Here is a 27811-nt window from a genome sequence, read left to right on the forward strand (position 1 = left end):
GAAGACAGTAAGATTCACTATGACGCCCATTCTGATTTGACTATTATCGTCTTTTGAAGTCCTATAATGTCTCCAATGTTTTGGTTTCATTGGTTTGTTCTTTACTGTTTTGTTCAATTTTATTATAACTGATGATATAGGCAATTCTATTGGAGATAGCGGGAGGCATTATGGTAACCATTGTTGATCACCTTGTATTGTGTTTTTACATTATGTATTATGTCCATCCTTTTGATTTGACTGACTCTGTTTTGTTATGTCACATTTGGTTTTATTCTCTTCAAAAAAAAAAGTAATAAGAACTGTGGGAGTAATAAAACCGAAAATGTGTAACTGTCATTGTAAAAAATAGAGGAAAAGACAGTGCTCTAAAGGATATAACTGCATGTATATTTAAATGTGTAAAATAGATAACCATATTACTGAGTTTTGTTGGATCATTGAACAGAACTATTTGCAGTCTCACTGTTTGAATGTCCACTTTATATGTTTTAATTTTGTAACTTGAACAACTATTTCTAAAATGACAATATGTAATTTATTAACTAGTGATTTCTTGTTTATTTTTTTTTCTGAAATTCTGTATAACTTGTACCCTTTTTCTGTCTTTTTTTCTTTTTCTTCTTAAATAAAATTTTTAAATATTTCAAATTTATCAATTTGGCTGCTTAGATTCCTATAATGCTGTTCATGAGCCCACCTCATGATCAGCACCAGAACAAACTCCTGCCACTGAGGCAGCCGAGGTGCAGTAAACACAAAAGTCCAGCTTCAGAGTCAGAAAGATCCACACTCCATTAAATCCCACCTTGCTCATCCCACAGTTGTACGACTGTGGGTGAGTTACTAGACCGTCTTGGACACCAGCTGCCCTAGGCAGGCAGTGGTTGAACTAGGGGAAGTGCAGGAAGCCCACCCTTGTGCGAAGGCAATGCTGTTAGCCTGCTCCCAGTAAAGAGGTGCTCTGGAATCCCAGACTCTATCCAAAGCCTCTCTGCTAACTCAGGCCTCTGAGGTCACACATCTGGGGTCATCTGAAAAGGTGGGAGATGCAAAGAGCAGGGCTGTGCTTGAAAGCATAAAAGAGAGGACAACCAGAAATACCTTCATCCAGGTCTTTGGAAAACCGGTTGAGAATCCTCCCTGTGGGGGTGGTGTCGAAAAACTTCATGGGGCTTCGAAGGATCCTGTGGAAAAGCTCATCGTGGAGCCGGGAGGAGGCTCGCAGTGTTCCCTGCAGGGCAGACAACGTAATCAGGGCCCTGAGACTCAAGACTCAGGCAGGTTCCATTCCTGCTTAACCAGGACACAGATCTGCAAAACATCTACTCCCAAAGGTAGGAAGCACATACAATCTCTAGCAGAATGTCTTTCTGACGGAGGCCACCCTGCTGCGAGGCCCCTAGAAACCCCGAGATGCCACACTGAAGCTGCCTGTGTGGTTGCCCGGGAGCGGAGGTGTGGCATGGGTCCACTACGGCGTACCTTGACAAAAACGACCCCGCGAATGGCTTTCAGGATCAGCATGACTGCCATGGAGAGGGCATAGATGCTGGCGTAGTACCGCATGAGGGGATTGTCCTTCATGCTGTCGCTCACGGAGGTCCTATTCCCTCGGGTCACTGTGGTGTTCTGCAGGGAGGAAAGGCTCTGTGAGGCAGGGCCCTGAAGACAGCCAGGAGCCCCTGTCCAGGGCAGGCCACAGGAAGTGACCTGGGAGCTGCCTGAGGAGAACACGGCCAGCCTCTGCCACCCCTTTCTCCTTTCTCCTCTTAGTGTTGGGCTGAGTCCTCGGCCTCACGAGTGCTACGCAACACGCTGTGCTGCTGAGTGCATCCCAGTCTCCCTTTCCTGCTTTTATGGAGGAGCACAGATGGCCTGTAGATACTCCACAGACCTGTGAGCTGGTCAGAGCTTTGTTTTGTGTTTCCTTTCTTGTGGGACTACGCGAAGGACTCGTCTTTTCATCCTGGAAAATCTCATTCATTGCTCCTTTTAAGTAAAGACTAAATGAGCCCCCCTAAGAATGGCCAGGAACCAGGGAGAGACAGCCGCATTCCAGACGCGCCACTCTTCCAGGGCGAGGAGTCTTACCCCACTTCCTTGCTTGATCCAGTAGCTCAGCCACCAGGTGCTGAAGGCAGTGCTGCCCACATTCAGCACAAAAAGGGCCATGATGACCAGAAATGCCAACGGGCCCCCTGCAGCCCTGATGTAGACACCATACACCGACCAGGGTACTGAGCCCTGCCCCTTCTCTTCCAGCTGCACAAGCTGTCCTAGTAAGTGAAAAAAGAAACGAACTTAGAAGAGAAGAGTGAAATAAATTTTGTAGGAGGCCAGGCATTTGGACTGGGTACCTGCAAGGCCACCAAAGACCCAACCAATACATGGCAACCACAGTAACCGAGCTCTGGAGGGTAGCAGGAGGATGTGTAGCTAACTGACTGACTGAGCTGCAAGACAGGCTGCAACCACCTAACTGGTGTTGCTTGAGCCGTTAGCAGGTAAGCTACTTTCCATGCATACTTCTGTTTCCCTACACAGTAAGCACTCAAGTCATACTGCCAGTTTTCAGAACCTGCTCTGTTCCGAGAGCTGCCAGACTGGTGAATCATTTTTGTTGTATTCAAATAGATCCTACTCAATTAAACTGATTTACCAAGTTTTCCTCTTAAGAAGAGCTACTCCCCCGAGTGAGCCAGCTATACAGCAGCAGAACCAGCCTACCGTTTCCCAGGGCTCTGGATTAGAATGACTTCTTCTTCGTCACCCATTCTTTCATCCACTTAACATTTACTGAGCACCTACTACACAGCGGCCCACAATGAGGCCCTGCAGGAGCAGGAAGGAGGCTTGAGACCAGGCCCAGCCTTTGAGGACCTGGCTAAGGCTTGTACCACACTCTGGAGGCCGGGCAGGTCAACATGACATGATAAAATATGCACAGAGCCATGGGCAGGGGCAGGGGGATCGGTAAGACTATCTGGACAACCTATGCTGCTTCTCAGCAAGCCAGTTAGAGTCAGCAGGCAGAGGAGACAGCATGGGGACGGGCACACAGGGAGAATGCCGCCAAATGGCACAGACAGCCCTGCCATGCACTGAGAGAGACACGGTGGCCCACGACAGGCATCCGAGTTTCCTCTCACAGCTTCCTTTCACTCAAGAGACTGGATCACATGTGTGTGCAGACTGGACTCCCCAGCTTGCTAGGCCAGGTGGACCAGGATGGCAGCACTGTAAGACCAGCTGTCTCTGTGCTCTCCTACCTCCCCACACTACCTACAAATTAGCAGAGAGAGAGAGTGAGTGTGAGAGTGTGTGTGTGTGTGTGTGTGTGTGTGTGTGTACACGCGCACGCATGTATGCCACACCAAGATAAAGGTAGAAAGCACTGCTTTGAAAACAGGTGGCTTCTGAAAGGCTTCCGGCAGGACGGTCCCTGTTTTTAAGTAGTTCTCTCAGCTGTCTGTGTGGAGGACTGATTGAAAAGGAGGCAGCTGTAATACTGGGTAAGAATCTGCCACACCTGGGGGGGCAATGCAGCCGGAGTGTCAGGAGACAACTGCCACAGGCCATGGTGACGGGCTGGCTGCTGGAGGAAAGGCTCTAGCACATCTCTTAGGGTCTTCCTGGTGTGGTCTGATAATTAATGCTGACTTGAGAATATACGAGACAGCCGTTCGGGAAGCCGCTGCCTCCTCAACAGACAACTTTTAACAACTCTGGGATAAGCAGTGCCTGCCTAAGCATTAGAGTTAGGAGGAGCTAGGTTAGCGGCTACATGAATGCAAGTGCTCCCTCCCTGGTGATGTGCTGACTTAGGCTGCTTGTGGCAGGAACTAACAGATGTCTCAGCTTTTTATGCTGTTTATTTTTTGGGTGTGTCAACAAAGCCCTTTAAATCATGCCTAAATTCAAAATTCATGCTTGTTCTCTTGAAAGAACAAGGCAGACAGTGATAAATCAGCATGTCATCTCCTAACACCGAATGTCTGCTCTAGTTTCAAGGACAGTAATGTGAAAAGAGGCCCATCCCTAACTCAGTGGTAAACCCAGGGAAGTCCCAGGCTCAGCAGTGTGAGACGGAGATAACCTCAAAACAAGAGAGCTTTAAGACAAGCTGCAATTTTTTTTTAGAATTTAAACGTTAACATGCAGCTTACAATTCACAAAGATGAAACTGCCCTCGTTATTGCAAACGGTCAAAGGGTTTAAGAAACAAGATGGCTAAGACAGGAGGATCACAAGCGTGAGCCAGCACATGAGCACTTTAGCAAGCCCTTGTCTCAAAAATTTTGAAAGGGTTGAAAAACAAAACAAAGCAAAAGCAAGGGCTCTGGATAAGGAAAGCCAAGTTGGAAAAAAATCACTAGCTTTAACTCTTATCAAAAAGTTCTGCTGTAAAAAAAAAAAAATAAAATAAAATAAAAAAAGTTCTGCTGTGCTATGGTCAGGACCAGATGCCCCCTGCCATGACACAGAGCTGGATGCAGCACACTTCTCCCCACCACGCCTGTTCCCTCGTCTGGGATCACTCAGCCTTCCCTACCCCTGCCCAGGCCGGCGCCTGCCCTGCAGAGGAAGAGAAGGTGGAGAATCCAAGGTCATGCTTACACCTCCTGTTTAAGCAAACACAAGGGGTCTCCCAGTACCATCTATGAATTCTGTGAGTCAACCAGTATGAAGACAGGGTGCCTGCGGCACTGTTCCTGATGGGCTTCAGTGAGAAATCTGAATGTTTCTACAGGGTCGTTACCTTCCTCTGGCTTCACTGCTTTCTCCTTCTTTACTGATCCTGTTTTAGGACCCTTGTCTTGTGATTTCTTCTGTGAACCACTGTTCTCCTTTTTTGAGTTGATCTAGTAAAAAATGGTCAAAAAAAAAAAAAAAGTGTCACGATACAGTCACCTAGATGAACATTCACAGCAAACCCATACCAGAATCATCTGCTGGCTTTGCTCAGGTTCTTCTATTTCAGCTCCCTCCATCTTTGAGATCATGGTTTCTACCCTGTCAGTTAGCTGACATTTGCTGTCCCTAAAGTCATTTGAGACCTAAATTCCAAGCACTGAAGACTTACTTCATTCTGTTCTCATTCCCTCCAAAGTATGACAGCGGGAGTCCACTCCTCCTGTCTCTGTCCTCCACAGCGCGTATCAAGTCCATGGATCCAATTGTTTTCCCCTCCGCCACAGGATAAACCCAGACCCTTCTAGGCTTGACTCTGCCCTACCCTGGTTCTCCAAGTTCCTCTCCTGTTTCACTGCTTCCAGAGGCTGCTGCCCTCTAGTCACCCTGGTGTGAAGACAATGCCCCTCACACTGGAATTTCCTTTCTGTACACCGCCTGGAGTGTCCCTGGCCTCATCCCAAGCCCAGTCACAGTGGCCCCCATTCAGATGGGTTCCACCCTTCCATTTTTATCTTTTATGGGGCAATGTCCACTTCTGTAGAGTGAGGAGCTAGCCCAGGCACTCTGATAGCACAGGGTATACACTACGCCTGTCGGTGTCAGCTCCCTGGGAAAAGATCAAAGCAAGGTCCTCCCCAGAATGCTGCCAGTCCCTGAAGGACAGAGATGACATCTGATGCAGGGCCACAGCCCTCACAAGGGCCTGCCAAGGACACGGTGTGATCCAAAACACAAGCACCAAGTTGAACCTGAGACAAGTGAAACTATTTAATGTTCTCCAGCCCAACTTCCTATTTCATCTTTATATAGGAAATTCCCTTCATATAGTTCAGTACATTCAATTCCAACATATTTTCAGCCTTATGCCTCTGGTGGACTTTAAATTGACAGTGAAAATTTAAAAGTATAAAACTTAGAGCCACATCTGGGACAAAAGATAGGGCTCTGAAAAAAAAAAAAAGATAGGGCTCTGAACTGTGTATTTATCACAGTGCATGAATACATGCACCATCTGAAAGGATACTACTCTGCTGACAACTTACAAGAAGAAAAACACTACATGTTATTTAATATAGTCAATTTGACAATTTTGAAAGGCAGACACCACCCTGCTCCTAAGACAAGGAAATAATCCACGGAAATCACAGGGCCCTGACAGCCACAGAGAGAGGCCAGGACAGCTCAAGGTGGATCAGGGTGTCTCAGGGAAATGTCTGATCCCAAGAAGGTGTGAGTTACAGAAACCTCTGATGCCAAGAAGGTGTGAGTTACAGAGGGTAGCCTAAAATTCACTAGGCTCAGCTGTCTGTATGGTGCCTGGGATGAAACCCCAAACACTGAGATAAGACTCCCCCAAAAGGTCCAAAACTGTCTGCCTTCATCTCACTCTGATACCAGAATGACCAGGCAGCCACAGGACTAGGGTTTAGACTTAGTCTAAGTCACCTTGGGACCCCCAGCAAGGACAGCTGATGAGGAGGAGAAACAGCCTCTCTGGCCGCCCCTAAGGACATACGCCCCTGACATGCAGCACCTGGCACCCCAGCGAAGGCATGGGGAGCTCTGGGTGTGGACTGAACTCGAGGCGCAGAGTACTGAAGGTCAGGTCACCCTCATTAGCGAGCTGCTTGGCTTTTCTGAACTTCAGTTCCCTCCTCTGTGAAAATGGAAGATAATCGTGTTTGACCACATAGCTTCAACCAAATGACTAAATAGGGTGGTAGCTATAAAACACCTAATCCAATGAACTGGAACGTGCCAGGTATTAAAGATTGCCGAGTGAGCAGTCAAGATGCCATGGATCGCTTCCACATGCACGCGGCACTGAATGTCCCTTCCCTGGCACCTTATTTGCTTATTTAAAAAGAGCTTCACACCCCTGCAACCAAGTTGATGGAGTTCAGGAAGCCAAGCTAAGACCACAGAACCTACTCATCTTCCTATTAGTAAGTTCTTGGTGACAGAAGAATCTGACTTACCTCCCCTACCCTGCTGCCTAGAACAGAATCAGCACAGTGCAGGAGCACCAGAACCCAGGGCCCCTGTCAATCAGGTGCAGATCCCTTATCAGCTGAGCTCTCTCCATCACACATAAATCACGCCTGCCCTGCATGGGAAGGACACCCCAAAAACCTAGCAGACCTTACCTCAACAGGGGGCGTCTCTCCCAGCAACAGGTTATTAAAAATGGTGGCGTAATCCCCATTTAAGTTCATCAGCTCCTCGTGGGTACCTCTCTCGGTGATACAGCCCTCTTTCATGAAGATCACTTCATCACAGTCAACAAGGTACTAGAGACAGAGGAGGGTCAACTGAGCATGACTGATACTGGTGCAATGTATTCAAAGGCTCAGTGGGTCTCAACGGGGGCGACTTGTGCACCCCAGGAACAGATGATGACATTGGAAACTTTTTTGTTATCAAAACTGGGGGAAGAGGTAGGTACTCCTGGCATCTAGAGCAGCACCTCCACCCCAACCAAGAGCCATCAGCCCCAAACTTCCACAGTGCGAGACTGAGAAGCTCTGCTTTACTGTGCCTTGGGTTAATAATTAAAGAGCACTTCCTGTTTCCAACATGAATCTGCTGGTGGAGCTACACAAGCTTCATGTTGTTTCACACCACTCAACTATACTCAGAAGTAAACAGAATTACAGTTTTCTGGGGCAGAAGGAAGGAACATTTAGCTTGAAAACAGCATCAACCTTAAGTGGCTTTCTAAAGTGGCTGCCTGTCAACTGAAAACCTGATTCCTGAAATCTGCAGTCACCCCACAGAGACACCTGCACCAAGCCCACCTCCCTACCTTGATCTCCCAGGCCAAGGTGGGCAGCCTGGGAAGGTGTGCTGTACCTGTAACTGGTGGGTGACAAACAGAACTGTCTTGGACTTGAGGTGCTTCCGGATAGCACTGTTGAAGATGTGGTTGCCCACATGGGCATCTAAGGCACTGAGGGGGTCGTCCAGGATGTAGATGCTCCTGTCACTGTACAAGGCCCGGGCAAGGCTGATCCTCTGGCGCTGTCCACCGCTCAGGTTGGCTCCTCGCTCCCCAATCTACAGGACCCAAGAAGCACAGCAAAGTCTTTAGTTAAAGTCCAGAATGGTGCTCTGTGGATGCCCGAGTCACATCCACACCAGCCTCACTCTCTTGAACACCACCTGGCTGTACTGCCAGCTGCTGTGATTCTTCTAGGAACTGGAGCCAGCCCATCACCCCCTGAGGACCAATCACTCCTACATCTGGCCTGGCCGCTGCTCCTGCCCACCCCTTCTGGTCCATTCTCTACAGGGAAGGAAGTGACTTCCCAAACACAGAACTGACCGCATCTTACCCGTGCTTAGCCCTCAGGAGCCCCGACAGACTCTGAACACTGCAACATCACATATAGCACAGACCCTTCACCCCAACTCCCTGGCAGCCCTCACAATCACAGCACAATTCTCCCTCCAAACCCTGGAATCAGAGGCACTTACAATCATATGTGCACCATGAACACACAAGACAAACGTCACTCCTGTTCGGTTCTGGTACCTGCTTCTCTGGGAACTCTCTGAACCCCTTAACTGCTCACATCCCAAAAAGGGTGTTTTTCCCTTCATATTACTAGGTGCCCACCTGCTGGGTCTCTTGTCCCTCAGCTGTATGCTTTACCCACGAGGGTACAGATGGTTGCCCTGGTCCTCTACCAGTGCAAAGCAGCTGCTGCATGTGTTGTTGGCACATGGCCAGCACCTGGGGATTGTTACCACATGGACAGACGAATCAGTGGCCAGGGTTAACTGGCTCTGTTTGTTATTTTTAAATCTTGTCCTTAAATGACATTTGACTAATCCAGAGGTTCTCAGGCTCGGCATGCACCATGGCCACCGGCGAGGCCTGTGAGAACAGACTGCGGAGCCTGGGTCTGGTGCGGCCTCACCAGCTGCCTTTCAAACATGTTCCGGGAAGGGCAAAGCTGCCAAGCGGATCCGGACTGCACCACAATTAGAACCTCTGAACGAATTAAGCCACTCGACAAATCTAGCTTGAGGAATTTAGCTGAAATCAGCTGAGTAAAACTGCGGACCATCTGAGGAGGAAGCAGCAGGCAAGACGAAGCCTAGGGGAGAAGCTCAGCCACCAGGCCAACACACCATCGTTTCCAAAACACAGTATCTAAGGAGAGTAAAAACACCAACTCCAAAACCACAATGGGATTTTGTTTAAAACACACATGTGAAATACTGATGTACTTAGAACTGGCAGTGTTAATGGTCCTGTGCTAAGGAATAGACAGATACCTTCCTAATATAGAGGCCCAGTGAAAGCACGCTCCCTGTGACATGAAGCCTTCTCCCCAGCATGCAGCACATACCTCCACAGTCCCCGCAACCCTCCCTGCTAAACGCGCTGCCCATCACACAGGGGGTGGGGCGCAAGGCCAGTAGTACCTCAGTCAGGTCGCTGTTGGGGAGGATGGCCAAGTCAGGCCTCAGGCAGCAGCTATTCAGTACTGAGTTGTATCTGAAGGACACAAAGCAACAGGGTCAGGGACATGGTTGGGACAGAGCCTGCTGACGGGTTGCCTTGTGTCTCACGTGGCCAAGATGGAAAGCATGACAGAAACCAAACATTCCTTGCCTTTCTTCATCAAATTCCTTCCCAAAGAGGATGTTGTCTCTCAGAGTGGCATTGAGGATCCAGGCCTGCTGGGCCACATAAGCGAAGGTTCCACTGATTGCAATGCTGCCCTCTAGAAGTGTCATCTAGGGAGACAGACACCGCCCAATGGAATCATCACTCACAACCATCAGCCCCCCTGCAACCGAGTCTCAAGCTTTGGCTATTTCCTGAGCTCCTTTCTGGACTCAAGTCTGGATCCCATCTCTTTTCCACAGGAGTTACAGCAGCAAAGAAAACTGAAGTTATCCTTGCTTAGGCATGACAGGAGCCCAGCATAAACACAACTCGGAAGAACAGATGCTTCACTCAGGAACCCACTGACCTATTTCCCACTCTTTCCTCCCTACCCCTAACTGTTTAGCTACGTGAAGCATACATGTGAGGGACCTTAGAAATTTCCGGGGGAGGACACTAAGGATTTACAGCAAATGCTTGAGGCCAGGGCAGGCCACCTTGGCCAGAGGATCTAGCCAGGATGCTGGCTACACCAGCTGCTTCGGTGAAATGAGGCCCAGGGGAAAAGCTCCATATGATCAACCTGCATTACACAGCAGCCATAGACATATATATGGTCCCCTCCACCTCAGAGTTGGTATGAGGCACCACGTGCCCTAGAGTCCACAGCCACAACCCACAGTCAGGACAGTCCCTGTGGAGGCTGATAATGGACATCTGTTTTGGGCTGGAAAGCTGAGGGTCCGAAGCACACTGTTCACTGACCATGTAATGAGTAATGAACCTGTCCCCTCAAATGCCATCATGCACATTGTAAATGCCAGACCCTGAGACTCAGCAGCATGGAATCACCCAAACTAGGAAGCACTCTGGTGTGAAGTCAAAGCTCCAGAAACCCACGGGGCAGCAATGCCACCAAGGAGTTAAACCCTGAGGAAGCAGGGCTGACCAGTACTAACACTGCTGCTCTCCAGAGACAGCGCTGCTAGGACCGATCCAGAAGCCAAGTGCCACCTGGCAGTCAACCCCTAAAAAAGCTGTGTCTTGCTGGGTTCCTGAGCGCCATTAGAAAGTGACCTTTTCCTAACCCTGGCCTGTGGGCTCTGTCGTATCAGTGGCCGGCAGATCTGGCTGATTATCAGAAGTCACCTAGGAAGCTGATGATTTTTACAAAGACTGCAGCTGGGCCCAAGGACTGGAGGGAGCCACAGGCTGGAAGGATGCCTTCTAGAAGGGCCACGGCTCACCAACTGTGCAGCTGACAGCAAACAGGACAAGGAAATACCTGCTAACCTGGAGGCTACAGAAACGCCACCTTTCCCCTGTCTGTTTCCGGTCCTCAATATAGAAAAGCAACTTAAGGGGACCTTGCCGTCAAGAGCTAGTAATAATCCTGTGCCTGTGCTCATGTCAGCCATCCAAGGCAAGCTAGTTTAGGCTGGTTTAAAAGCATGCAAGCACCGGTTCTTCTTGATCACCTGGCTCCAAAACACTGTAAAGACAACTTGTCTCAGGGCCCCTTGTCCCACCCCGCACTCTCAATGCTGAGCCATCAGATGGACCCTCTGTGCACAGCTCCCTCGCTGCCTTGCATATCCAGATGGCCCAGCCTCTGGACATGAACTCCTTGAGGGTGCAACTCTTTGCTGGTGAGGCTGAGAGCCAAGTGCAATTATGATCATGGATCAAAGCCTCCTAGTGCAACTGAACCCTCTGTCACAGTGCGGGCTGTCTGTCCATTTCTTATCCTTACTACTTCCCAACACTATCTGGCACACTGAGGGCACTCAGGACACACAAGGAAGCCGGGCGTGGTGGTGCGGGCCTATCATCCTAGCACGTGGGAAGTGGACGCAGCAGAACAAGTTTGAGCCCTACCTTCGCATAATTCTGTCTCTAAACAAAATCCTTCTGAAAAAAGGCTGGGGACACAGTTCAGTGTGAAGACCCCAGACTCAGTGCCCAATAGGAGTGAGGAATAGGGTAGAAGGGAACATGTGATGCCGGCTGGGGCATCCTTCAATCACTCATCAGACGTCCGCTGCACCCTTGCAGAGGGAAGATAAGTCAAGGGTGGAAATGGGTGCCCAGCACAGACCAAAGTTCTTTTGTCTCTGCCTCTCATGATTCTCTGTAGCAAATGAGTTATTTTCCCTAAGATGTTTGATATGCAGAGTCCTGACGAAAAAACAGAAAATACTGAGGCCCATAACCAAAACCTTACCTGGCCTAAAACAGCTGAAATGAGTGAGGTTTTTCCACTTCCCACACTGCCACAGATTCCAACCAGTTTACCCTGGACAGAGCATACAAAGACAGGATGGTCATGAGGTCACTGCTGATCACTCGCCCTAAGCACCCACGAAGGATTTCCTCGAGGAAACATGAATTCACTTTAGCCCTTCAATATGAGAACTGTCATCCTCAAGACTGGACAGTCCACTGTCCTTTATTTCCTCAGCGGCACACCTCGCGTGGCTTCTGTGGGCTATGCTGACGTGATGCAATAGAGGGCCTTTGAGAAAACTAAATGTGCCGCACACACCGCAGTATCCTACAGTGAGTTTTATAAAGTCTGCCTCTTTCCAACTTTGCTAGTAGTCTTTTTTTTTTTTGTACTGGGGATCAAACTCACGATCTCGAACTTGCCAGACAGGCAACTATGCCACTGAGCCCGGCTCCTGATAATCATTTTTATTTTGGTTTTTTTTTTGAGATAGGGTCTCACTGTGTAGCCCAGGATGACCTTGAACTTGCAGCAATCCTGCTGCAGCCTCCAGAGTGCTGGGATTAGAGGTGTGTGCTACCACACCTGGCAATGGTAATCATATATATATATATTTTTTTTTTTTCATCTCGAACTTGCAATGATCCTCTTGCCTCAGCCTCCCAAGTGCTGGGAATATAAGTATGTATCACCACACCCAGCTGTAAGGAATATTTTTGCAATCAATCCCAAATAAAAATGGAAAACAGCTGGGCATGGTGGCACACGCCTGTAATTCCAGCACTTGGGAGGCTGAGGCAGGAGGATAGTTGCAAATTCAAGGCCAGCCTGGGCTACAAAGTGAGCTCAAGCCCAGCCTGAACTGCATAAGAGATCCTGTCTCAAAAAAAAAAAAAAAAAAAAGAAAAGAAAAGAAAAAAAAGAAAAGAAAAAGGAAAACAAAGCCTGTGATTAACTGAATACAGGCATCCTTCAGTGTCTACGGGTGATTGCTTCCAGGACCTCAAGGATGACAAAATTTGTGGGCTCTCAAATCTCTTGTATAAACAAGTATAATATTTGTATGTCGCCCACATACATTCTCCAATATACTGTAAGTTAGCTCTGGGCAGCTTATGATACCCAATACAATGGAAATGCTATGAAAAGCACTGTTCATACACTTTTTAGGCAAGAAAAAAGTCTGTACACATTCAATACAGATTCAATTTTCCCCAAATATTTTTTATCTGCCATTGACTGGAACATGGTAATGCAGAGACTGCGCACAAAGGGGGCTGACAACACCATCAAGGAAGATAATGACCTCAACAGGCAGTGCTGGAAATCTACAAGGAAAGCCAGATGAGCTTAAAAGGCCACTGTGGGCCCCAAGGCCCGGAACTGGAGGAAGAAACGGGCGATGTGGACGGATCGTGGACTCTGGAGGCAGACAGGAGGCCTAGTGGAGACAGTGAGCTGTAGAGTTATAATATCAAAAGTAATTACTGCAGCTCACATAATAGCCACAAACTGATTTTCCAGGGAAAAAGCCTGGAAAATCCACTTGAATGTTTCATTTCTTTGTTTGTGAAACGAGCGTCTCATGAGATCAGCTGTTATTAATTCTGTCATTAAACGCTTAAATACCCCTTCCAGAATCACTCTTTGGCTCCAAATCGCTGGCTGCCAGAGCACCCTGCTAGAAGGTGTGGCTGCCACCTCCATGCCCCATCCGCACACTCACCTCCTGGATTTCCAGGTCAATGTTGTACAGCGTCCTCTGCAGGCGGAGGTTTCCCAGGTGGATGTGCTTGCTGTCCTCCTCCTCAGGACTGGGCCGCTCGTCACTGTCCAGGAGGAGGTGGCCCTTCTGCTCTGCCAGCACCGCTTGATGTTCAGCGCGCTGCAGCTGCCTCACCTTCTCTTTCTTGCCCCTGGCAGCCCTCTTGTCTTTTTTCATTTTGGGGGTCAGCTTGGGCGAGTTCTGGATACTGGAGTGGGAGGAGTCCCATGCTAAGGTGGCATTTTTCATCTCTATCTTGATGTGAGGACTGGCTGGTTTGTTCTTTATCATGTGAACCTCTTCCATTAGAAACAAACTCTGATAGGAGTTGTGAGAGAGGTGCAAAGATGAGACACTGGATCAAGACCAGGGAGACAAGCCTAGGGCGTACACTCACGTAGCAAAACACATCAGCTATACAGTGGAAGGAAGCTGAAGGGCAAAAGGTAGCTCATTAGTGTAGCCCCGCCTTGGGCCCAGCAAGGGGTCTTGGGAACACAGGGCAACATCAGCAGGTATGGGGGGGCCTTGACCACCGACCCACCCTTTCCCCTACATTACAGGCTAAGTTCCCTTCCCACCAGCCTAAGCACTGGTTTGCAGCTCCCTGCTTCTGCTCATGAGTTCCTGAGGAGACAACCAATCCCCTACGCAAATCATCTTTACTCTGTTTCCCCTCAGACCACTTCCATGGAACCCCAGTTGCCTGCCTCCCCTCTCCCATGCCTTGGCACCTGGCAGAGAGTAGGCTTACACAGCTATGGTTAGAAAACAGGATTTATTTACTATCACATCTTTTGGCCATGAACATCTTGTCTTCAAAGCTCTGCTTGGGACTTGTGATAATTCAAAGACGGGAATGGGCTGAGTGGAGGGACGAGTTCTTCCCTAGGCAGCATCCCTGTGGGGAGAACAGCTTTTCCACTCGGGCCAGGAGTTCCCCTGCATTCAGCTGAGGGGAAGGGAAATGCTGCTCTAAAGAGAGGAGTGTCTCTGTGACTGGATCTGAGACCCGGATGTTAAACCACAGCCCGGGACTTCCCTGTGGGACCTGGACCCCTTCCGAGGATCCCCTCTTGTATCAGTAATCTCTACAGATTACAGTGCTCCTGGGATTCCCAAAATGACTTTTAAAAAAGTATGTGAAATACAATATTGCACGATGTTAGGGAATTTTTATGGAAAAGATGCCTTTCAGGCCCTGGGCTTCTCGTGTGGTTACTGAGAATCCCCAATCAGCCTGACTCGGCAGGGGTTGTCAAGCGTAATCTGTGAGCCCACTGCCACTCTCCTGGACTTGCACTGCTAAGCCCGCTCTTTCCCGCCCTGAAGTGACCACATGTTTTCTTCCTTCCTGAGCCCCAGTCTTCCCAGCAGTGCCATCTTTCTGAAATTCCTAGATCATCTTTACTCTTGATCAACGTCGGTTTAGCCTTTACTTTCTGAAAACAGCTGTTGGTCTCATCTGTACAGAACCTGAGCTAAGGATAAGATAAATAAGAGAGACTGAGCTAAGGATAAGATAAATAAGTTTACCCTTCACAGAGCTAAGCCACAAGCTGACAATTTCCTTCATTTCTCTTCCCTTCAATGTTTAAAATGATGGAGCTCTTCCAGGCCTCAGCGAACCATTAAGAGAATGCTGGTGTCACTGGCATGTGTGGTCCTCTCCCCACGTCCTTCCCGCTCCCTGAGAGGGTCTCGGCCTTTGGTCACCCTGCTCTGACACACTGCAGTGGAAAAAGGCCTCAGTGTGTCAGTGAATCATACTTGATTCATAACCTCTTGGATTTGCACCTGCCAGGCTAACCAAATCCTAGAGGTACAGAAACTTCAACTTTACTGTGGGACACTGGCAGTGAAACACTACTTCCCTTCACTGGCAGAATCAAATCAGAATGAGTCGGCTGAGCAGCAGAGGGGAGACTCATACGGCTGCCACACACAGCACACGATACCCAGTTAAATCTGGATTCCAAGTACATAAGGAATGATTTTCAGTGTGTGTCCCATTCAGTATTCAACGAGCCATCTTGTGTTTTTATTTTGCAGAAGTCAGCCACTTTACACAGGTAACAATCTGCCTAGAAAAGTCAAAAGGTAGCTTTTCACTGCCTTTCTACAAAGTATTACTCTCTTTCTGTCCTTTATCCATGCCACCAGATAGGAAGTGACAGGTTCTCCAATAGGCGCTTCCTGGGTGGGTCAAACGGAGAAAGAACTATACCTGCTTGTCTATCAGATCCCCAACGCCAATTAAAAACAGAAAGATCATAATGCAAAATAAGACGACACACGGTTAAAAAGTAGGGTTCTGTAGCATCTTTCCTGAATTTCGAATTCTGCAAAATAAACCAGAGACAAGTCCTGCCCTTCTTCTCTCATCTATTACATACAAAATGATGGGACAGCGGATGCTTTTGGGATGATACAATTTCAGATAGTTTGGTTGTTGTTTTCAAAAGGCCACCTCAGGTGAGTGCCTCAGGATTGAGGCAAGGTTCCAGAACTCAGAAACATTTGTAAGAAACAGCTCTCTCTCCCCGCAAAGCCTAACGATCTCAGTGTCCTTCTAATTAGTAAGACCTAAGGTAATAAGAAACAGCTTAGAGCTGGGGAAGGCTTAGACAGTAAATACTTTTATCTTGGACCAAGCATCTGACTCATGGGCAGGAAATAAAAGTTGTGGGCGATTTTACTTCTATTATTAACTCTGATGCTTCCTGGACAGAGAAAGAGACTATGATATGAAATCCACCTTCTAATTCAAGTCCTTACTAATAAGTAAGGAACAGAAAATCCTCAAGGCGGGAAACAGAGGAAGAGACAGAGAGACCAATATTATATACTACTTTCTTCAACCAGTACCCAACCAAATGCAGGGGAGAGAAATTCTGGTCAAAACATTCGCTTTCTCCCTTGACTGGATGCTGTGGGTTCAGTGAAATGAAGCTCTGCCGGCTGTGGGACCATTTCTTTGCCTATGACTTGGCTTCTGACTCTCTGGCAGCTGGCTGGGGAGGGGAAGGGCGTGGAGATGAAGGCACAATCTGGAGGGCTTGCAGTCCTGCCCCAGTAAAAGTCACCTGACTTAGCAGACATTATAGATAAATTTCTGATCTGCTTACACAGGAAACCTAAACTGCTTCCTCCTGAGGCTCTAACGGAGCTTCAAGCCTTTGTCACACACAATCCTGTCTGTGCTGCTCTCTCTGGGAAGAGCAGCAGGGGCTCGGGAGCAGCACCGTCAAGCAGCTGAGGTCCCACAGGGCAGCTCCTTTTTTTTTTTTTTTTTTTAAAGTGTTGACTGCTTTCAAATACCTATCTCTAACCACCGCCAAAATAACTCTCCCTCTTGTATCACGTATTTGTTTTATTCTGAGGGCACAAAGAATGCAGCCAAGGTATGATAAACTAACCACTGCAAGGCAAAAAAGTCTGATACTTACTTAACTGCATTTCTCAACATGACCTAGTTTTATGACTATTCCATGTCACTGCAGCCCCTGCATCACAAGTGGCAACCACAGGGCAGGAGAAACCAAATCAAAAAGGTCTTAGCATATCAACCAATCAAAACAACAGTAGCCATGATTCAGGGGAGGAAAACCTGACAGTCACCGGCAGTTCTGTTTCCCCGGTTTAAATCACTCGGTCCCCAGGTAAGCTAAGCACATACCCACGTCTGGCCTGGGTGGAAAAAGCCCCTTCTGGGAGGGAACACTGAGCTTGGAATCAGGCTGCCCAAGAAAGGTTAGAAACTCACATCAGTGGCAAAGGTAACTAGCTCTGTCCCTTAACTGGTTTCCCCCACTGCCCCTTCCTTACCAACCCACCTCACAGCAAACCTAAGCCAAGCGCAGCGAGCCTGTGTGGCCGCTGGGAGTAGAGGCAACAGTTGTATCAGGGGATAGCTCCTGATATATGTGAGGGGCAAGGAGCCACTTACCTTAAATCTGTCAACAGCCACCGATGCCTCCGAGAGGGACTTCACTGAGAACGGCGTTACTTTCAGAGCAAAAGTCATGGAATTGAAGACAGTCACCACTGTGAAAGCCTTAAACCAAAAAAAGAGGAGAAACTGAGCTTGGTTAATCTGGCTGAGCAACTAAAAGAGCAAGACCCTGCCAATTTCCTTTCAGGTGGTAAGGCTACGACTTGGCTATCAAATTTACTACAAGTCAGACGCATTTCTCAAAGGTGAGACCATTAATTAAAATTCTCATAAATCTGAGCAACAGGTTGACCTGTCTTTTCAGAATTAAACCCACATACTATCTTGTACAGGGCCTGGCTCCCCACTCTCGCACTTCTCAGCTTAAGCACATAAATGAAAAACACTTAATTCTTGGAGGAACCTCCCAGTGCAACAGGAGGAGGCCCACAGTGTCTCTATCTTCTGTCTAGAACATCCCATCCCTGAGGTTCCCTGACCTGTGCTGCTGTCAGATCGAAGCCAAGGATCATGTGCACGGAAAATGTCACCACGCTGGCAATCACCACCACAATGGGAGCCACACCCACAGTGATACTTTGGAAGTAGCCAGCTTTCTCCAGTATCCGGCGCTCCTCCTCTCGAATTTCTAGAATAAAAAGCAAGAGACCTTCAAGATGAGTCACAGGAAACCTCAGGATAGTGTTCTCCAGCACTAAACCACACTTGGTCTCCAGGCCCAAGGAAGCTTTAAACAATCCTTTAACACCAATGTGCACATGCTGGTTTAATCTAACTACTGATGTTATCGCTAAAGGTGAGAACTAAAATGGATCAATTAATTGAAAAGACTCACAGGGGCTGGGGATTTAGCTCAGTGGCATAAGCGCCTGCCTTGCAAGCAGGCAGTCGTGAGTTCGATCCCTGGTACCAATAAAAGGGGAAAAAGACAAAAAAAAAAAAAAAAAAAAAAAAAAAAAAAAAAAAAAAAAACCTCACAGAAAGCAACCATTAGTAAATTCATCGCCTGCCTTTCTCTGATTCTTTCTCTTGGGTTTAGAAGAAACAAACATGTTAATTGTGTCTGCAACTGACAGCTTTGTGGGTTTACAAGGCTTGTTTTTGCCTTGGAAACTACAGGGAGGACTAACCACCAGCACTGGAGAACTGAAAAGAATTCAGATTTCTTACAATGCCTCCTATAGGTTGGCACTGGGAAGGAAGTTCCACACGAAAAGCTGTCAAGACAACTGGAAGATGGGGTAAGATTCAATTTCTATATGCGGAATGATTTTCCTTAAGTGTTTGCAAAACTGACACCCATCTTCACAGAGCAAGCACAGGGGACTAGAGATCACAGAGTGGGCTGTATTCTGAGCTGTTATTTCTCTCAGCTGTGTGGCACCTACACATTTGCTGTTTATGGCTGCACTGAGGATTAGGTCAGGAGCTGAGAACCTTGTGACACAATATAAATTAATTATTTAAAAACATATAAACAAGACTCTGGTCCTAGCTCTGCCACTCACTAGAGTCCAGGCATGCTGGTGTCCAAGCTTACCCCTACGGTCGCACAATCGCCTTTGTCACATTTGCAACCACAGAGTAGAGGGGGCAAGAGTGGAGGTCTCAGCAGTTATTTGATAATGTTTTCTGTGACACCCTTCCTCATGGCCAGGCTAGAAAACCACAGACAAGGTTAAGAGTATAATTAGGGGACTTTGTAATGGAAGTTTTCTAACTAGATATGTTTTCCTGGGGGTGGAAGAATCACAGTTTTCCCAGGTCTATCTGATATCGTCATTTGTGTGGTGAGGTTATGGGTTTGAATCTCTAAGATTCCCTTTGAATATAAAGATTTGATACTCTGACCCTAGACATCAGACACTGTAGTACATCTAACACACTCAGGAAGCAAAGTGCGCATGAAGGAACAGACCCAAAGAATCTAAAATCCTTTTAAGGCCTACCCACGGGAAATCTTTACACTCACTTTGAACACTCTGAGAAAACGCTTTGACCCAGGCATACATTTTGATAAACTTAATGTAGGTGAGAACTTCATTCATTTTCTGGACGCGCTCATCTGTGGCAGCCACACACTTTCTCCTAAAATACGCTGTTAGCCGAGATACAAACATCTGAAAGGACAAGCAACACATGTCAAGTCAGTCACTGGAACTGGAGAGCTCCTGGACTGCTCATGGTCATTCATGGTCATTCAAAGAAAAATAGGTGGTAGTATCCTGTTTTTCTGGGACAGGCCAGATTCCATGTAGTTGTGTTATTTTATTTATTCATTTTTTTTTTTAATAAAAAGGGCCAGCTGAGCCATAACGAAGTATTATTTAGTTCCTATCTCATGGTCTCACAGTGAAGACGAGTAACCTCGTGGTGAAAGTGGGAGGCCACGGAATTCACGTGGCTGTGGCTCCTGGGGCAGGGGCCCTGCTGGCTTTCCTCGCCTACACTCTGTTAATGCCACTAGGAACCTCTGCTTTATGCAGTGACACCATCCTTCTTCTCAAGTGAAGAGTCTGGCCATACGGACCAAGCCTTCTCTCACTTCAAACTTTCCCAGAGCAGGCACCGACCCTGAGAAAATTTCCCATCAGGGAGCGAGCCACTATAACTCGGCGGAAGTAATCCAACTCCTGTGGAGAAGCTGCTGCCGAGACACAGCCAGCAAGCTTACTCACCATTGCTGGGTAAAAGAGGATAAAAACAGCTGATCCCAGGAAGGCTGTTGGCCCCAGAATAATTCCATTATAAATCATGCCTAAGATGGCAACAACAGGTCCTCCAGCCAATAAACTGCCAACAGCGGCTGCCTCAAACATCCTCTGTCCATCGCTGGAGCAAAGATTGATAAGCTACAAGATACAAAGAACAGTGAGAGGCCCTCGAAAGGACATGGGTCATTTGTCTCAGCAGGAAAATAAAGCACAATGAGACCCAACAGGAAAGAAGCGGCTCCAGCTGGGCCTGCTCTCTGCCCCGAGCACACTGCTGCACTCACCTCTCCCACAGACTTCTCTTTGATGTTCTTCAGCTTAAGGATCTTCTTGAATGCCATGGTCAGGATGGCCCCCCGCAGGCGGACGCCAGTTCGGTAATTCAATGCCCAAGTCAGTGCAAGCGACCAGGACCGCACGACTTCCGTCAGGAGGAGGCCCAGGACCAACAGCAAGCTGTACTGCAGATTAGACTCTGTTGCTTGGGTGTACTCCAAGAGGTGTTTCACCACGAAGGCCTACAGGGAGAAACATACATCACTGTTAACACCCCCACAGCACCCACACACGACGCCACGGGGCTATGTTAAGTTAGAAAGAGTAGGCTGCTCCGAAGTGGAGGGATCAGTGTGCAAGCAAAGAAAGGCCATCTGGATGTCTGAGAAGCTACCCGCAATGATCCACTTGGGGTGTTTTGTGCAGGTCAGTCCAATTTGAAACTCCTGCCCATAGGGACATCATCAGAACCATTACTCTTTCTAATGTAACATAAGCCTATCCATGAGCTGAAATTAATTCTAAACACATAGTCATTCAAAAGTACATATTTGACCTTATTGCAATATCTCCACACATGGATACATTTCTTTAAATGAAATTAAGACCTTTCTTGGTAGTTCGAAACGTGCTTATTTGATAAAAAGGAACAGTGTACCTACAGTTGTACTGGGGAAGAGTGAGAAGTGCATTTGCAAAATATTCCTGTAAATAAACATCAGCAGTTTAATAGTACAGAAGTGAGCAAACAAAACAGACTATAAGAATCCAGAGCCCCCCACGGGCCCTCCCCACGCCCCCTCCCTCCCCAAAACGAAAACGTATTACCTCAGGTAGCATATGTCTAACACCACCTGCAGGAAGGGAGGCAGCCAGCCCCCAAGACCACCGAGCGCCACCTCCAGCTCTGGGGTCCTGTAAACGCCGGCGCACACACTCACACAAGCACATTCAGCAACAGTATCAAATACCAGAAGTGGGAAGTAATGTACTTTTATTGAAAATGAAAAAATATAAAGGTATCATCTTCAAAGAGCATCTCACAAACACTGTACAACAGCAGGAGCATTGTAGTAACATACAGTGGAACATACAGAGTCAGTGATACAGGGCGGGCCATCCAACAGGTTGTCTGGCCTCCAACTGTTTTAACTACACACAGTGGAAATACAGAACAGAACCAGTATCTGTTTCTAGAGTCCGAAGTAGTACATCAGGCCGACGGCACTTAACCAGTTAGGGCTCCCGAAGCTGCAGTGATTCTGCAATGGAGTGGATTCTCTAGGAATAAAGACCTCGCTGCTAGGGAAAGAGAATTTTAAAACAAAGCAAAATGGAAAGCGCTCTGAAGAATACTCTGCTTAACACTGCTGGTGCTGCTGGTACACTAGGTTTAAGGAATGACCTCTGCTTAGGACAGAATAAAGCTCTAGGCTGCAGGAAAAGCTGCTGGCATCCTTGTAGACAAAATTGATCTTGGCAAAAATAAAACAAATCACACCAAAAGCAAGACAAATCTGTCCCCCACCCTCTAAAGGGAAAAAATACCTAACTTGAACCCCACCTACCCATCTGCCCTAGCTTCTCCTCACAAAGCTCACTGTAGCTGTAAACTGGCAATGAATGATGGCAACAGCGGAGGCCATACACCACCTCCCTGACTTCTAGACCCCCAACACTCTAAGTTCATCTGTGCTCTTGCTCTTCCCGAGAGGTCTCAATACTGGGTGACCACTGGGCCCTGGAGAACCCCACCCGTTAGAATTATGTCAAATCCTGGTAAATAAAATGAACAAATAGGAAGGCTCAGATCCTAAGAACTACTGTATTCCACTCCTCTCCTCCCTTAGACTTTTTGGGCTTAGAGGCAGTATAGGAATTCCCTCTGCATCCAGCTGGGCTGCTGGTTTACTAGCAAGAAGATTGGCTTCTTCTCCAGTATGCATCCAAAATGTGGAACTGAGGCATGGGGTCAGAGCCCCTCCTCCTCCCGTGAAGCGACTCAGTAGGACGGCGTGCAGTGAGGCACGTCCTCACACCGTGGCACTGACGAGTCTCCCAAGGCAGGCGTGCAAGGATGGCAGCTGGTGGCTCCTTCCGCCCCACCCCTTAGAGCGCCGTTTGACAGCACCAAGTTGGGGCACCAGCCTGCCCACAGAGGAGGGGCAGGGAGGTAAAAGACATAACCAGTGTTTACACTTCGTAAAACTTTCAAAGGGGAGAAGAGGAAATAGCAGATTAAAGAACTTCCAACACATAGTGTTTTTAAAAAGCAATGACATTTCAAACAATTTCATATGGGGCAAAGTAATAATGGCTTTCATGAAAAATCCAAACAAAATGCAGTTTTTTTTTAAAAGTTGCACATTTATCATTTAAATCTAAACAAACTGGGAGAGAACTCGAGACTGTCAGCATAACTGTCTGGCTGTGAAGGCATTCCCAGTGAATAAACATTACCTTACCTGAACTCTTGGCGAGAGATTCTGCCCAGCTTGACTCTCATTCTGACCGCAGAACACAGCCATCCTGAAAATTCTAAAGAACAGCTTCTGTCACTGGTTCCACTACAGAGAGACTCCCCCCAAGTCCAGATCCTGACAGCACCAAGTGAGCTGCAGCTGGAAAGAGGCTGGAGGGCTGGGAACTTACCTCTCTAAAGACTGCACTGCCCTCCCCAGAGCCCTGGGGCTGAGCTGGCATTCTGTGCTAGCCTCTCTTGCAGGTCTAGGACAGACGCTAACTCTTCACATGTGGACTCTTAGGGCTGGCCTGGTCTTTTAAAAAAACTTAAGTCTAAGAAGGTCCTAGTGTCTCTAGGTTTAGGGAAGATTGGGTTCTCATCTGAGTCAAGACCCTGCCGTATCAGGTACTCGGGTTAAAATTCTTGGTCCTGCATTATGTACAAAGCGGTGTTCACAGCACCACCAGAAAGAACCCTGCAGCACCTTGAGGCATGAGTGCCCAGCATCGGCTGGTCAGCAATTTCAAAAGACACATCAGTCATGACAACATGAAACGTGTCTCATCTGTTCTGTGTATGGCCACCAAAGCTCCATGAGACCTGAGGTGGGGGGAACAAGAAATAATAATGCTCTTTTGGGTAGCCAATAATTTGGGTGTATCTTAGGTAGATTTCAATAAGAAGAGAGTTAGTTTAAAAGCTATGCCAAATTAGAAAACATGCAAAAATCTAAAATGGATGTTTCTCAATAAAACCAAAATCCACACACAGAAGTTTGCTTGCCGCTGGTACTGCTCTAGAAAACAGTCTGGTGTTTCCATTTCCAGGTAAAAAGAAACAAATCAGAACTGGGGTTCCAAAAAAGAAGTCTGCACTGCCTATGCTTTTAAAGTTCTTTCTCAGTCAGAGACGATGGGTGGGTTGGAAGCCTGGAGGCCACACTGGCTTGTGGTGCACCTTCTGAGGGCAGGCAGAAGCGCACTGTTTTCCTGTTAAAGGAAGGCACCAGTTTTCCCTGGAACCGGGAAGGGTTTACTAGCATTCTAAATGAGAACTCAGGGAAGCCAGAGTGTACCCTTTAAGGTCACTCAAGGGAGTGACAAAGTCACCAGCTAAGCCTGCAGAAGTCACTCTTCCCCAAGTGACAAATTAAAACTCCAACAACCCATGGAATGTTTTTTTTCTTTTTAGAGGAAAGGAATCAAGAAAGCCCATTGTCGTTTTACGTTGGAAGCCTACACTTTGCGCTCTCGAGGTCAAAGAGCTCTAGGAAAAATCAAGGGTGGCCACCAGCCCTGTAGGGAAACAATGACAGAAGCTCTTCTTGGGGGAACTGGCTCTATGGAAATGGTTGTGATTTTGGTCAATAACATAACATTCCAGTTACATGGACCCTTTTACTGAAAGTTTATATAAAAGTGTGTTAGTTGGTCAATTAACATAGAAACCCAATGCCAGAAAAGTAGTATTCTCTGCTTCAGACAAGAGCTCAAAGTTGTTTTTTTTTAAAAAAAGACATCAAACATTTAAAAAGGAAAAAAAAAAACCAGAAACAGAAAACTATAAATTAATTTACCTAATCACACATGCATGTGTGGCACATACTTACCAAAACCATGAACCTCCAGTTTACCCACACACGGAAACACACAGTAGAAGCAGTACTACTGCTCCGAGCCTCAGGGCAAATATGTAGAAAATAAATTTAATCACAATCTCAAGTGTAAGGCAGCACAGCAAGTGTAAGAAACAGGCGCCCAGGAAACTGTGAATACCAAAGGCTCCCTTGCCCACTCTGCTTTCACACAGACTAGGAGACCACAGCTGCCCCCCCAACGCTGGCCACGGTTCACTCGATTCACCAAAACTCGCAATGGACTCTGGGTGAGATCCAGAAAAGCCTCACAGTCCTCTGGCTTCTTCATTTGCCGCAGGACTATCAAACGTGGTCACTCGGCCTCCAGGTGTCTGATGTCACCAGCACCAGACCGCGCCACACAAGCTGCACTCCCCCACTCATGACACTGCCCAGACTGAGACTGTCACTTCATGTCAACACACAACCAAGAGCAAGGTCCTGTGCAGAACCAAGTCAGCTGGGCTTCGCCCCCGCCCCGGGAAAGCAAGCCAGCTGCTCCTTCTCTTGAAAGGCTGCCCTCTTCCTTTTGGCTGCCAACAAGCCACCTCTTGTCCCCAGATCACTGACCCCTTCCAGCAGACCTGAAGGCATCTATCATCTCTAAGGCTGCTAACTAGCCCCAAGGGGAGCACAACCCCTGCAACAGAACGAGAGGGTTAGAGCTGGCCATGCCGGGCCCCTGCCGACGGTTAGAATGGACGGTTAGAACTTACTGGTCCACTGAAGCCAGCCAGCTGCGTGATCATCAGGCACACAATGGACAGCACGAGCCGGGTGCGGCAGAAGATCCACACGACCCTCCGCAGGGAGGCGGCTCCAGGCCCCACTTCATTCAGCTCTTCTTGCCACAGTCTTTCTAGTCTTAACAAGGGCACATGTCCTCAGTTACACACCTCCTCGGGGACACACACTCCAGTTTCCCCAGCTTTGTGTCCAGAATGTCACAAGCCTATCCTTTATTTTATTTATTTATCTCCGTACCAGGAATCAAACTCAGGACCTTGCGCCTGCCAGGCAGGCACTGTGCTGCTGAGCTACATCCCTGGCCAAGCCTTTAAGAATCATGCAGTCTTCATCTCCTGGAGAAAACTTCCCCTCCTGAGCAAGAACATGTGTACCCCACTAGGGAGCCCCCGGGGAATGAGAGTGGCGTGAGCAAGAGCTTCTCCTTCCACCCCTGGAAGTTATCCTTGAACTCTGTGGGTAAGTTTCCTTCCTTGAGGATCCCCAACCCTCAATCAGCTACCACAAAAATGTATTCTGTCACAAGGTAGCGACATAATCTCCCTGCAGACTCAGGAAGAGAAGTGGGACTGAGAGAAAGAGAGAGAGCCTGTGGTTAAAACAGGATTAAAGGAAAACAGATGACAGAGCAGAAGAGCAGAGGAAAAGCCTCCCCAGCTGCCCACCTTTCCCCGCACAGGGGACACACTGCAGGACCCACCCTCCTAGCCTGGGCCCTGGCACCCAGCATGTGGGAGACCAGAGCAGACCAGAAATGCCTACCTTCTGCAGTTCACATCGGAGGACTCGTGCTTGGATAAAGACCACACATCCTCCATTAAGAGCTCCCCCTTCTTGTGGGCCACGCGGGCCAGAGGGGAAAGCCACGAGAAAGTCATACAGGAGAAGAGCCCAGCATTGTCCACTGGGTGCTCGTGTCTGGGGGAAAAACACACAAGACTGTCACCACACACCGAGCAGTTGGCCGGTATTCCAGTGCATGGCTTATTAAGCACAGTTCCTGAGGAAAGAGGCCCCCCCAGCCGCCTCAGCCTTAGCTCAGGGCTTCCCCAGTGCTGCTGGTGCTTGGCACACAGGCATTTGCCAGTGAGTCTCTTACTTGGACGTGGTCCGGATGGGCTTCAGTGCACTCAGGCCATGGTGATACTTTCCCTTGGGATGCTCCTCATCCAGGATTCGGAGCTGCGAATGCATAGAGACATCCAGGGAAAGGCCCTCGGCTCTGGCTGCTGTCTCCAAGGCATCCTGGCATTCCAACTGTCCCACACAGGAGAGAGAAAAGGGCACAGTCAGTAAGTGCCAGACCACAGGAGACCACAGCTCCACCCACACACAGTGCTTCCCTAGACAGAGATCCCATGAACAGGAACCCCTAAGGAATGTTAAGCCAGACATGCGCAGATTTTTAATACACAGGTTTTTAGGGGAAAGGAGGGACTTTTAGGATTTCACAACTGAACGGAAAGCACCTCGTCTTTTCCTGCATCTCCTGGTTCTTCCCCATCCCCTCCTATTATTAAAGTCACCCACCAGATGATGCAGCTGAGAGACCAATACCGACAATTTAGTTTCGTTTAATTTTTTGTTAGTATAGGTTTGCAATACATAGTGTCGACATTCATTTGGGGAATTGACACACAGCCCTATCATACTTTGATCGTTTTTATTCCCCCTGACCCCCAACTTTTCCTCTATTTTATTTCACTCCTTAAGTTATATTTTGGTTCTCTCAGAGAAGCCATGTGATCACTGTAATGGACTTATTTCACTCAGGATTATGGTCTCAAGACTCACCCATTTTCCCACAAATAACTCAAGTGTACCCCTCCGTATGACTGAGCAGTAGTGCCTAAGTACTACATTTTCTCAATGCGTTCATCTGTGGATGGACATATAGACCAGTTCCACGATTCAGTTTTTTGAGCTGTGCTACTATAAATGTGGCTATGCACTGTAATACGATGACCTTAGCTCTTTCTGGAAGACACCCAGAAGAGGTATAGCTGGGTCAAATGCGAATTCTAGTTTTAGTTTTTCGAGCAACCTCCACACCAATTTCTAGAGTGGTTGCACTAGTTTACTTTCCCACCAAGAATGTCAACACATTGTCATTAACTAAAGAAGCCACAGGTCAAATTAGTTTCAGTGTTTGTGCTGTACCTTCTAAAATTCCTACTCTGATCACCAAAATCTTTTATCTTCTGCTTCCTAGTATGTATTGAGAATCAATCACTTCACTGCAAGCTGCAAATTCTATTGCTCGTTTTCTTTTTTGGGTACCAGAAACTGAACTCAGGGCCGTGTGCTGGCCAGGCAGGTGCTGTGCCGCAGGCTATGTTCCCGGCCCCTACAGCTCATACTGTAAGACAAAAATGCCATATCAGCCCAAATTAAACACAGAGAGAGCGGGGCACACACCTCCTGCCTCCACCTTGCAGCAGGGAAGACTGAGCACAGGTTCTCAGCTAACTGCCCGGCTAAGAGCTCCA

The 27811-nt window shown here is 47.8% G+C and overlaps 1 protein-coding gene across 6 annotated transcripts in view; it reads right to left on the reverse strand.

The window, feature by feature from the left end:
* The window catches only part of Abcc5 (ATP binding cassette subfamily C member 5), an 84332-nt gene that overhangs the window by 28072 nt on the left and 28449 nt on the right, over positions 1–27811 (reverse strand). For 3 of the 6 annotated variants that reach the window (XM_003477051.5, XM_063261133.1, XM_063261134.1), the window contains exons 3-20: positions 26422–26579; positions 26085–26240; positions 25292–25439; positions 20484–20717; positions 20164–20337; positions 19458–19605; positions 17965–18113; positions 17480–17587; positions 13492–13848; positions 11763–11834; positions 9542–9666; positions 9352–9424; positions 7771–7974; positions 7065–7208; positions 4763–4865; positions 2095–2279; positions 1486–1632; positions 1105–1234 (exon numbers count right to left, since the gene is read on the reverse strand). In XM_003477051.5, the coding sequence (XP_003477099.1) occupies positions 1105–1234; positions 1486–1632; positions 2095–2279; positions 4763–4865; positions 7065–7208; positions 7771–7974; positions 9352–9424; positions 9542–9666; positions 11763–11834; positions 13492–13848; positions 17480–17587; positions 17965–18113; positions 19458–19605; positions 20164–20337; positions 20484–20717; positions 25292–25439; positions 26085–26240; positions 26422–26579 (2815 nt within the window). Of the gene's footprint in view, positions 1–1104; positions 1235–1485; positions 1633–2094; positions 2280–4762; positions 4866–7064; positions 7209–7770; positions 7975–9351; positions 9425–9541; positions 9667–11762; positions 11835–13491; positions 13963–17479; positions 17588–17964; positions 18114–19457; positions 19606–20163; positions 20338–20483; positions 20718–21452; positions 23014–25291; positions 25440–26084; positions 26241–26421; positions 26580–27811 lie in introns of those variants that run through there. The other 3 variants (XM_063261135.1, XM_023560372.2, XM_003477052.5) reach the window with 3 other exon arrangements.

The sequence above is a fragment of the Cavia porcellus genome, unplaced genomic scaffold, assembly GCF_034190915.1.
Source record: "Cavia porcellus strain 051 isolate PalLab524CR breed Dunkin Hartley unplaced genomic scaffold, mCavPor4.1 scaffold_14, whole genome shotgun sequence".
In the NCBI taxonomy this organism is placed as follows: Eukaryota; Metazoa; Chordata; class Mammalia; order Rodentia; family Caviidae; genus Cavia; species Cavia porcellus.